The sequence below is a fragment of the Heterodontus francisci genome, chromosome 15, assembly GCF_036365525.1.
Source record: "Heterodontus francisci isolate sHetFra1 chromosome 15, sHetFra1.hap1, whole genome shotgun sequence".
Taxonomy (NCBI): Eukaryota; Metazoa; Chordata; class Chondrichthyes; order Heterodontiformes; family Heterodontidae; genus Heterodontus; species Heterodontus francisci.
The window spans coordinates 34,399,423-34,411,467 of NC_090385.1; the positions used below are offsets into that span (position 1 = coordinate 34,399,423).

The window sequence follows — 12,045 nt, forward strand, 5'->3', positions numbered from 1 at the left end:
GTGGGATAGTTATGCCTTTCCCCAGAAACGATTTTGGGTGGCTCATGTATCCCTGAGTATAACCATATGTTTGCCTGCCTCACTTAAAGGATAAGGAGTTACTTTTCCTTTTGACAAGAGTTCCCTATAACTCTCAAGTATCTTACTCATGTCCCTTGCATTCTCATTAGTTTTGCTATTTGGCCTTAAAGCTGCAGTCAGAACTACAGCCTGATCTGTTGTATTACCGGTTAGGGCCCTTTTTCTCTGCATGGGCTTTGTGTACCCCAGTAAATCCCATAGTTTGACCCCGCAACTTCCAGCATTCTGCACGAACATGTCCCACCTTGTGACAATGGTAACACTTAGGTTTGCGGACCTCACTTCCACCCTCAGCTTCTTCCTTTTTGGCCTGAGGAGAATATCCTAGGGTGTTCCTAGTTGTCCCTTCTTATCCCCAGCTACTTGCTTTCCTTTCACCCTCCCACCTCCTATCCTTCTCAGGTTTGTGGGGGTGATGGACAAAGGGTTTGGGCCTATAAACAAGCTCATAATCATTAGCAATTTCCACTGCCTGTCTATTCATTAAAACCTTCTGGTTCTCTACATGAGTTCTTACTAACGGAGGGAGTGAATTTTTTAATTTCAGGAGAATTAATTCCCCACAGTTCTCATGTGGCTTCTACTTTAGTGCCTGTATCCAATGATTAAAATAAAGTTGCTTTACCCTCTTGAATTCTATATACGTCAGCCTAGACTGTCTCCAGAGGTTCCAAAATTGTCAGGGACTAACTCATAAGCAGTGCGAATAGCCTTTTTTTATCATCTCATAATCCGCAGAAGCCTCCTCAGAAAGCATGGCATAAACTTTGAGCTCTGCCCATCAACCTGCTTTGCATAAGCAGTGTCCAGCTTTCCTTTGGCCACTTCATTTGTTTGGCTATCTTTTCAAAAGAAATGAAAAATTCCCCTCCATCCTTTTCCTCAAACTTGGGGAGAGCTTGCACAAATTTAAATAGCACTCCCCTGGGTCCTTGGCTTCAACAAAACTTTCACTAGATTCAGGACCACCCCTTTGTCTTAGTTCCATCTTTTTAACTTTGAATTTCCTTCCTCCTTTCTCTAAAATGTTCTCCCTTTTCCCTTTCCTCGTTTTCAGATTTCAAACGTTTTTGTTGTCCATTCTCTTTCAAGCTCAAGGTTTTTTCAATTCTATTGCTTTTTCTATTTCCTATTCCTGCTCAAGCTGCTTCACCTGTAACTGAGATTTAGCTAATTCAACTGCACTACCCTCTGTTTTGCTGCTATCTTCTTGCAGTTTCAAATAGTGTTGTATTCAATTATGTCTGCTTTCAGCATCCTTGGTTTTAAATCTAACAACATTTATGCCAAAACCTTTAGGTTTAACCTTGGTTAAGTTTCTCAAATCACTCAGGGATACATCATCCTTCCCCAGAAAGGTCACAGAAACTGATAGACATTCCGCCAGAGTAATCTTTAATCTACTGCACAAGAAACCTGTTAGTTTTTACTTTTCCCCTTTTCATTATTACCCCACTTAGAATTGTACGTCATCGGCGTTGGGTTATCCCGCAAAGGGCCCCTTATTATGTTACGACCGAGGCGGGAGGAGTGCAGTGCTTTCTAGTTCCACTTCTCCACAGGTCATAACATATATTTAAATTTTTCCCCATTTACTGATATGGTCAATCATAGACTCTATTTTTATCCCAAATCAAAATACACCAACCAGGTTTCTTGAAACAGCAAAATTATCACTTTACTATAAAACAAGACCCAACCAATAATGAAGCAAAGCATAAACACACAGATTGAAATATAAAAGTTCCCTTTTTAACTGAGTCCCTTCACATGCGCATGCACGCACCAGCTAACCAAACAGAGTTTGACTCTGCAGAGTTATATTACAAAAAAAACCGAAAAGAATACTTTGTCCATATAACTGCTAATTCTTGAAGAAAAAATAGTAGATATGGAAAGATGTCGCATGTACTTTGTTTTGCTTTGGCATCCCAAGTACATGTAGACGGCTGTCATTGGAATCTTCCTGGAGCAGTTCTTGTCTGACATTGAAGTTCAATTTGGGCAGGCTTTCCCGGAAAAATGCAGCAACAATTTCAGTCTGTTTCTTAACCTTGCTTCTTGGAGCTTTCAAAGAGCTGGAACAAGCTGTCATGGCATTTGCTCACTTGGCAAGTTATCTCCAACTGTTTTTCAAACCACTGTCCACACCCCACTCACTGTCCAAAGCCAAACCAAAAACATCTTGGGAGTCAAGCCTCCTGAGAGCTTTAAATCTTGATCTGTCACTTCTTTGTCAACATCTTTCCCCAAGTCAAAAAAGCCCCTGTCTGGGTATTTATCGGAAAACCGGTGCCTTTCAGTAACTGTTATTTCCAAGCTCAGTCCAAAAGACCTTCTGATTACTTTCTTTAATAAAAAAAAAAGTTTCAGCATCATTGGAATCTTTTTTCGGTTTTAAAACACACCCTCATAATTTAACAAAAAATGCAACCACTCTCAATAGAAGTTATCCACTTTGGTAGAAAAACAAGAGTATTTCTTAAATGGTGAGAGGTTGGGAAGTGCTGATGTCCAAAGAGTCCTGGGAGTCTTTGTTCATTAGTCACTAAAAACTAGTGTGCAGGTGTAGCAAGCAATTAAGTCAAATTGCATGTTATACTTTATTGTAAGGGGGCTGGAGTACAAGAATAAGCAAGTTTTGCTGCAATTGTACAGAATTTCAAAAGTACACCTGGAATACTGTGCGCAGTTTTGGTGGTATAATCTAAGGAAGGATATACTTGTTCGAAGGGTGCAGCAAAGGTTCCCTAGCTTGGTAGCTGGGATGAGAGAATCCTCTTATGAGGAGATTGGGCCTATACTCTGGAGTTTAGAGAAATGGCAGGTGAACTCATGGAAGCATACAAGATTCTGAAGGGGGCTTGACAGGGTGGATACTGAGAGGTTGTTCCCTGGCTGAAGAGTCTGGAACGAAGGGGCATCATCTTAGGATAAGTAGCAGCTCATTTAGGATTGAGGGGAGAATTTTTTTCACTGAGGTTTGTATATATTTGTAATTCTCTACCCCAGTGGATTGTGGACGCTCAGTCATTGACCATGTTCAAAACTGCAACTTGTTTTTCAACGAGGGAAATCTGGATATGGGGATTGGGCAGGAAAGTGCAATTGCAGTCAAACATCAGCCATGATTGTATTGGATGGCGGAACAGGCTTGAGAGGCTGGAAAGCCAACTCGTGCTCCTATTCTGTTAATTCTCTGTGCTGCATTTTAAGCTTAGGGTATCAATTTCACTTTTGTAGTATACTTCATGATCATCTTCTACTTGGATCTAAACAACTTGACTCTGGTTATAAGCACTTGCTTCTGAGTCATTAAGATTGTGTCCACCGAGGCTCATTTGGTAGCAGTCTCATCTGAGTCACAATGCTCTGGGTTGAAGTCTCACTCCAGAATTTGAGTACAAAAATCATGGTTAACACTCCAGTGCAGCACTGAGGGATTGCTGCCATGTCTGAGGTGTCGTCTTCTGTTAAATGTTAAACCGAAGCCCAATCTGCCTGCTCTGGTGGATTTAGAAGATCCTGTGGCACTATTTCGAAGAAGAGCAGGGTGTCCTGGCCAATATTTATCCCTCAATCAACATCACAAAAACAGATTATCTGGTCATTATCACATTTCTGTTTGTGGGAGCTTGCTGTGGCCAAATTAGCTGCTGTGTTTGAGGTCACAACAGTGACAACACCTCACAAGTACTTCATTGGCTGTCAAGTGCTTTGAAATATCCAGTGGTTCAGAGCACTGTATAAATACAAGTCACTTTTTTCCTTTTAATTGACTGTAAAGTGCTAAGATGTCCTGCAGTCACGATAGGTGCTCTATAAATGCAAGTTCTTAAGTTTTGGAACTTTTTTAGCTTCCTTTTCTTAACCCTTGTAACCTTTGAACATGGTCGATAATTTCCCCCCAAAAAAAATTGAATGGAGTATCCTTAAATTAAGGAAATCACTCTTCGACAGACAGAAGCAAACAATGTGACCGACTTAACCACGTACATTGCTTTCCGGGAAGTTAATCAACTAAATCTGTGTAGATATAATTGCTAGGTGTTTTTAGTGCAGCAGAAATCAGATTCAGTTACTTGACAATTCTGTGTGTGTGTTTCCTGTTCCCTCCACTGCAACCACCGCCCCCCCCCCCCCCCCCCCCCAAAAAAAAAACATTTCTCTCCAAAGCTGTGGCACAAAACTCTGCTCTCGTCTTTTCTATGTGATTAACTTTTTAAACTTGCAGTTAAAGAGGGATGAAACATTTGGTAGAATATTTTTCCATGGAGGGCCTGTTCTTTGTTTGCTTTCAAATGAGGGCATCAGCATTCTTGCAGTCTACAAAAATCATCCCAAGTTCTGATGTTTGGATATATAAATGGTAAGCTTTTTATTTAAAGCCTATAACCATTAACATTTGCCAACTGTTTGATTCGCAATATATTTTGTTTCAGACTGAAGCATTCCCACAAGATGGTCTTTCTGCACATCTACCTGCATCTGGTTAGTCTTTTGCTAACATTTGTGAAATTCTTCGCAAAAATTTAGATATTGACCATTCATTGTTATATATTGGTATTGATTTTCACTACAATCTTTGAAAACAAGGCTCCATAATGTGTGTCATGATTATCTTGTTAAATTTTTAATTCTTCTGCTGGTGATTGATATTACATCAATGTATTCATGTCTCTTGTATTGGTATTTTCAGAAAGCTGGTTTATGCAGTCTCCTGTAGTTCAGGGTGCTCTTGAGATGGGATTTGACAATTCACTAATCAGGGAATTAGTGAAGAAGAAACTCCAGTTGACGCATGATCTGTACAGGTCTGTTGAAATGCTGGTTACGGATCTTCTGGCAGCTGAAAGAGAAAGACAGGAGCAGGAACATGAGGGCCAGAATAAAGGTATTTGCACTGGTGCCTACCCCTTGTCTTTTCTTCTCTCATCAAAGCTACAGCAAGAGTTCCATTAAAATTAAGAAGGAACAGTGCATCTTTGAAACTAAATGCACTACATAGAATGCACAGTGCAGAAACAGGCCACTCAGTCCAACTGATCCATGTGTTTTGTCCTTCACATGAGCCTCCTTCCACTCTCCATCTAACTCCATCAGCTTAACCTATCCCTTTCTCTGAAGGCTGAAAAATTTAAAAATGTATATACTTGAGAGGACTGGGGTAATCTGGTGGATTAGAGACTGTCTCTTGACCTTTGGGACATCTGCAAAACCAGCTGCAAACTAATAGGATAGAAATTTTCTTGGTCTCATTGTACAGGTGCTGTTTGACTTGTGTTTTGAGCAGTCTCAATCCAAATCCTCATGGGTATGAATTCTTGGTATAAACCTTGCATTCAAGAGCAAGTTGTAACTTAGCACAAATGCCACATGACGGGGCGAATGAAAAAAATTCAACAATAAAAGGAGAGACTTTACTCACTGGTAGATACTTGGAAAAGAATAGAGCATGACTTCCTCTGCAGCTATCTGTGCTGCACATCAGTGTGTAACATGCAGACAACAGGCTACAAGGCTCCTGAACCCTGATGATCTAACCTTGAATAGAGGGAATTTAATGTTTATTCACTGGTTTTGTTCTGTTGTGAATTTTGTTGGCCTTGAGGTTTGAAAAGGCTTTTAGTAGTGTCGCTTCATTGGTAGGTAATTCTTGAATTGCAACATCACAGATTAGTTGGTGCCAGCACCTGAGATGTGCATTCAGTAGGAACATGAATTTCAACTACCTGGAACCCCAGAATACCTACACAGTCCACTGAGAAAAAAACATGAACCCCCACCCCCCCCCTGCCCCAGTAATGATAAATGACCTGGACTAAAGATGATGTGCTGTTACTGGATTTCTGGAATGGATTGCATTCCCACACAGCCATGCCTCTTAGTTTAAGATGAGCATAAAATTCACAACTTTTAATGAAGGGATTGTGTTCAGTCTGGTGCAACACCTCCATAGTTTAGTTAAATTAAACATTCTTGCATGTTTCATGGGCAGCCTTGTGCATTGCCATGACTTGATTCATCATGACCTTAAGTAGAAATATATTTTTTAACTTGCTACGTTAGACTTTTTTTTTTCTGGGTATATTTTTAAACCAAGTTCCTTTCTCTTTGAATATGTTGTGTTGGCATTCTAATTGCAAATGGTTTATTTTTAGAAGCATGTATATGTTGACCAAGTTTAACTTGTAAGCCTGTTTCAATGCCGTGTCTCTTGATATATCCCTTCATAGATACAAATGTGGAGGAACAGTTGAAAAAACTGAAGGAAGAGAAGTGTTGCAAAATTTGCTGGGAACGTGATGTTTGCATTGCCTTCGTACCCTGTGGTCATATAGCCACATGTAAAGAATGTTCTGCTGTGCAGAAATGTCCGATATGCTGCTCTCCGATTCGTGACAGAGTTCGAATATACATGTCTTAATAGCTGAAAAATAACTCGTGGAATAAGTGAAATTGTTGCTGAAGTTTTGCATGAAATTAAGATTTTATTAACTCATTGTGAATTAAATAAATGCTACTTTAACTTGTTTCCTACTTAAATTCCTTTTAGTGCAGTGACTTATTGAAATAATCATTATATCATGCATCAGCCAATTAACTAGTAACCCAAAGAACACTGAACTATTTAAGCAATCCTGTGTACAAATTATAGTGAAGAATTTAGGTTATTATGCTTCATAACCTGTTGAACATTCAGGATTTTTTTTGTTCAATGAAGATTTGTAAGACATGAAAGGTTCTAATGCAATTCCTACTATAAAACAGGGTACCCACGGTCTCTTCAACCTTTTCTGACAACATTGATCATGGAGGACAGTTTCCCACAACAAATAAGACCTTCAATTGAAGCATTCAATTCTGATTTCTAATTTATCATAATGGTATAAATTGATAAAATTGGGATTCTGAATATAAACAACTGCATTAGAAGACCATAGAGCACTGAGACTGGCAGGCATTGATTTGAAATTGGGACGAGTGTTGAAATCTGTTTTTTCTTGTGCTGAATTTGCAGTCTTTTTTTTTTTAGGCATGTTGCCAGATGACTGCATACTCTCTTTCGATGTGGGTGGTGTGGCAAACTGATGTATTATGGCTTTGTGAACTTGGAAATCTGTGTAACATGAACTATGATTGTGGATTCGTCCACTTTTCAAAGTTGGTCCCATTTGCACAACCAAAAATATTATTGGAAGTCGAGGGCAAAGGAATCATGGAATTTTAAAAAAGAAAACTAGTAGCAGGCTAACTACTGTACTTGCAGTTTTTGGTTTGGGACTCAGTGCAGAATTAAAATGTGCTGAAATAATACAAAAACAGAAAATTCTGGAAATTCTCCGGTCAGGCAGCATCTGTTCCGATGGAAGGTTATCTACCTGAAACATTAACTCTGTTTCTCTTTCCACAGATGCTGCTCGACCTGCTGAGTATTTCTAGCATTTTGTTTTTTCAGATTTCCAGCATCTGCAGTATTTTGCTTCTGTATTAAAATGTACTTATGGAATAAATTTATAGCTAGAAGTACCCAAATAAGCTTACACCCTAGGGATTAAATTAAAAGCTTAACAGAGGAAACTGCACTGGTCAGCTTTTAGTAACATCTTGAGAAAATTAAATCTGCAGTTTAATTTTGGGCTGTTGAGTCAAATTCATGTTCTTCACAGAATGATGTGTGCACTTTGGTATGAATGTTTATCAGTAATCTGGTAAACCATGACTCTACATAGATGAGCAGAATCCTCAATATTCAGCCCTTGTTAAGGGAATTATAGTGGAATATTAATTTTGTTTTTAAGCTTTCAGACATTTTTTAATTGTTTGTAGACAACTGAATAAAACAAATGAGGAAAATTATAAATACCTTCTGTTTAGTTGAGAGTTCAGCAGGTGAAAAACAGAAGTGACCGACCAGCTGCTGGGATTGTATGTACAGACCCAACATATTCTGGATTGGTTGTGTGCTTGTGTGTATCTAAAACTTTGATAATGAACTCCTGTGTAGGACCAAATGAATAACATGTACTTTTTGAAACCTTTATTTTTAAAATGCTGTTTAACCCTATACCTTTTTTCAAGTATCACTTGTATCTTGATTTGACTCAATTTTTGAGTTGTAGAACCTACGTGTTTTAAGTTACAATTATTCAAGTCTGAAAATTCATTTACAATAAACATAGATTTAATTCTCTGTAGATGTCTGTCTGGCACCTTGAGTATAAATAATGCACCAGAAGATCACAACAGCCAGTGCAAATAGGATTGCTCAAACTGTTTTTTGTACTGAATCCTACCCCAGTTATCCTGTCTTTTTGATTTGTTTGAGATGTGGGCATCACTGGCAAGGCCAGCATTTATTACCCATCCATAATTGCCCTTGAGAAGGTGATGGTGAGCCACCACCTTGAATTGCTGGAGTCCCTGTGGTGCAAGTACACCCACAGTGTTTGGGAGGGAGTTCCAGAATTTTGACCCAGTGACCGTGAAGTAACAGCAATTATGTTTCCCAATCAGGAGGGGAATTTGCAGGTGTTGGTTTTCCCATGTCTGCTACTCATGTTTTTTGAGGTGGTCGAGGTCACAAGTTTTAAAGGTGTTGAAGGAGCGTTGGTGAGTTACTGCAATGCATCCTGCAGATGGTGCACACTGTGGGCATGGCATGCCTGTGGTGGAGGGAGTGCCAATCAAGCAGGCTGCCTTGTCCGAGATGTTGTCGAGCTTTTTGAGTGTTTTTGGAGCTGCACTTATCCAGGCAAGTGGGGATTATTCCTTCACACTCCTGACTTGTGCTTTGTAAATGGTGGGCAGGCTTTAGAGAGTGAGAAAGTGAGATTATCTCTGAAGAATTCCCAAACTCTGACTTGTTCTTGTAGTCCCAGTATTTATATGACCGGTCCGGTTCAGTTTCTGGTTAATGGTAACTGCCAGGATGAAGGGGATTCAGCACTAGTAACACCATTGCATATCAAGGGCAGATGGTTCAATTCTCTCTTGTTGGAGGTGGTCATTGCCTGGCACTTGTGGTGCAAATGTTATTTGGCATTTAGCAACCCAAGCCTGCATGTTTTCCAGGTCTTGCTGGATGTAGGCATGGACTGTTCCATTATCTGAGGAGTTGTGAATGGAACTGAAAAATGCTATCAGCAGCAAACCTCCTCACTACTTCTGACTTTTATGCTGGAGGGAAGGTCATTGAAGCAGCTGGAGATGGTTGGACTGAGAACCCTGAGTAACTGTCAATTTAGAGCAGAGCGGATGGAAGCTAGGGCAGTTGCATGCTCCTCTTGCAGGATGTGGGAGGTAAGGGTCACCACTTGTGTCCCTGCTGACTTTACCTGTGAGAAGTGCACCCAACTCCAGCTCCTCGCAGACCGCGTTAGGGAACTGGAGCTGGATGAACTTCGCATCATTCAGGATGCTGAGGGGGTGATAGAGAGCAGTAATAGGGAAGTACTGACACCTAAGTTACAGGATAAAAGTAGCTGGGTGACCGTCAGGGGAGGGAAAGGGAATAGGCGCACAGTGCAGGGATCCCCTGTGGCCGTCCCCCTCAATAATAAATATACCGTTTTGGATACGGTTGGGAGGGGTGGGGGGGGACGACCTACCAGGGGAAAGCCACAGCGGCCAGGTCTCTGGCACTGAGCCTGGCTCTGCGGCTCAGAAGGGAAGGGGGGAGAATAGGATAGTGATGGGCGATTCAATGGTTAGAGGAACAGACAGGAGATTCTGTGGTCGCGAACGAGACTCCCGGATGGTATGTTGCCTCCCGGGTGCCAGGGTCAGGGATGTCTCGGATTGAGTCTACGGGATTCTTAAGGGGGAGGGGGAGCAGCCAGAAGTCGTGGTACACATCAGTACCAATGACATAGCGAGGAAAAGGGATGAGGACCTGAAAAGCGAATATAGGGAGTTAGGTTGGAAGCTAAAAGGCAGGACGAGCAGAGTAGTATTTTCAGGATTGATACCGGTGCCACGTGCGAGTGAGGCTAGAAACAGAGTGAGTGCAGCTGAACACGTGGCTACAGAACTGGTGTAGGAGGGAGGGATTCAGATATGTGGATCATTGGGATACCTTCTGGGGAAGGTGGGACCTGTACAAGAAGGACAGGTTGCACCTGAACTGGAGGGGCACCAATATCCTGGGCGGGAGGTCTTCGGGAGGGTTTAAACTAGTTTGGCAGGAGGATGGGAACCGGAGCTACGGATCAGTGGATGGGGTAGCTGTTGAACAGGCAGATACAGAGTGCAGAGAGTCTGTGAGGAAGGTTAGACAGTTGACAGGGCAAAGTTGCAGCCAGTATGATGGGTTGAAGTGTGTCTATTTTAATGCAAGAAGTGTCAGGAATAAGGGTGATGAACTTAGAGCATGGATCAGTACTTGGAGCTATGATGTTGTGGCCATTACGGAGACTTGGATCTCAGGGGCAGGAATGGATGTTGGATGTTCCGGGGTTTAGATGTTTCAAAAGGAATAGGGAGGGAGGTAAAAGAGGTGGGGGAGTGGCATTGTTAATCAGGGATAGTATCACAGCTGCAGAAAGGGAGGTTGTCGAGGAGGGTTTGTCTACTGAGTCATTATGGGTGGAAGTCAGAAACAGGAAAGGAGCAGTCACTTTATTGGGAGTTTTCTATAGACTCCCCAATAACAACAGAGACATGGAGGAACAGATTGGGAGGCAGATTTTGGTAAGGTGCAGAAGTAACAGGGTTGTTGTCATGGGTGACTTCAACTTCCCTAATATTGATTGGAACCTCCTTAGTGCAAATAGTTTGGATGGAGCAGTTTCTGTCAAGTGTGTCCAGGAAGGTTTCCTGACTCAATATGTAGATAGCCTCCCCTCTAGTCGGCTTATGTTGGATTTGGTGCTTGGCAACGAACCAGGCCAGGTGGGAGAGCATTTCGATGATGGTGATCACAACTCCCTAACCTTTGCTATAGTCATGGAAAGGGACAGGAGCAGACGGGATGGGAAAATACTTAATTGGGGGAGGGGGAATTACAATGCTATTAGGCAGGAACTGGGGAGCATAAATTGGGAACAGATGTTCTCAGGGAAATGCACGACAGAAATGTGGAGGTTGTTTAGGGAGCACTTGCTGCGACTGCTGGATCGGTTTGTCCCGATGAGGCAAGGAAGGGATGGTAGGGTGAAGGAACCTTGGATGACAAGAGATGTGGAACAGCTAGTCAAGAGGAAGAAGGAAGCTTACTTAAGGTTGAGGAAGCAAGGATCAGAAAGGGCTCTAGAGGGTTACAAGGTAGCCAGGAAGGAACTGAAGAATGGACTTGGAGCTAGAAGGGGACATGAAAAGGTCTTGGCGGGTAGGATTAAGGAAAATCCCAAGGCGTTCTACACTTATGTGAGGAACAAGAGGATGGCCAGAGTGAGGGTAGAGCCGATCAGGGATAGTGGAGGGAACTTGTGCCTGGAGTCGGAGGAGGTGGGGGAGGTCCTAAATTAATACTTTGCTTCAGTATTCACTAGTGAAAGGGACCTGGTTGTTTGTGAGGACAGCGTGGAACAGGCTGATATGCTCGAACATGTTGATAAGAGGGAGGATGTGCTGGAAATTTTGAAAGACATGAGGACAGATAAGTCCCTGGGGCCAGACGGGATATACCCAAGGATATTACGGGAAGCGAGGGAAGAGATTGCCGCGCCTTTGGCGATGATCTTTGCGTCCTCACTGTCCACTGGAGTAGTACCAGATGATTGAAGGGTGGCAAATGTTGTTCCCTTGTTCAAGAAAGGGAATAGGGATAACCCTGGGAATTATAGACCAGTCAGTCTTACTTCGGTAGTGGCCAAATTATTGGAGAGGATTCTGAGAGACAGGATTTATGATTATTTGGAAAAGCATAGTTTGATTAGAAACAGTCAGCATGGCTTTGTGAGGGGCAGGTTATGCCTCACAAGCCTTATTGAATTCTTTGAAGATGTGACAAAACACATTGAT

At 41.9% G+C, this 12,045-nt stretch overlaps 1 protein-coding gene across 8 annotated transcripts in view; it reads left to right on the forward strand.

Moving 5' to 3' along the window:
* The window catches only part of LOC137377585 (E3 ubiquitin-protein ligase XIAP-like), a 64,257-nt gene extending 56,312 nt beyond the window's left edge, over positions 1-7,945 (forward strand). For 7 of the 8 annotated variants that reach the window (XM_068047368.1, XM_068047370.1, XM_068047369.1 and 4 more), the window contains 3 exons: positions 4,524-4,572; positions 4,781-4,975; positions 6,318-7,945. In XM_068047368.1, coding sequence (XP_067903469.1) covers positions 4,524-4,572; positions 4,781-4,975; positions 6,318-6,508 — 435 coding nt within the window. In that variant the 3' untranslated portion in view covers positions 6,509-7,945. The remainder of the gene's footprint in view (positions 1-4,523; positions 4,573-4,780; positions 4,976-6,317) is intronic. The other variant, XM_068047374.1, reaches the window with a different exon arrangement.
* The last annotated feature ends 4,100 nt before the right edge of the window (positions 7,946-12,045 follow it).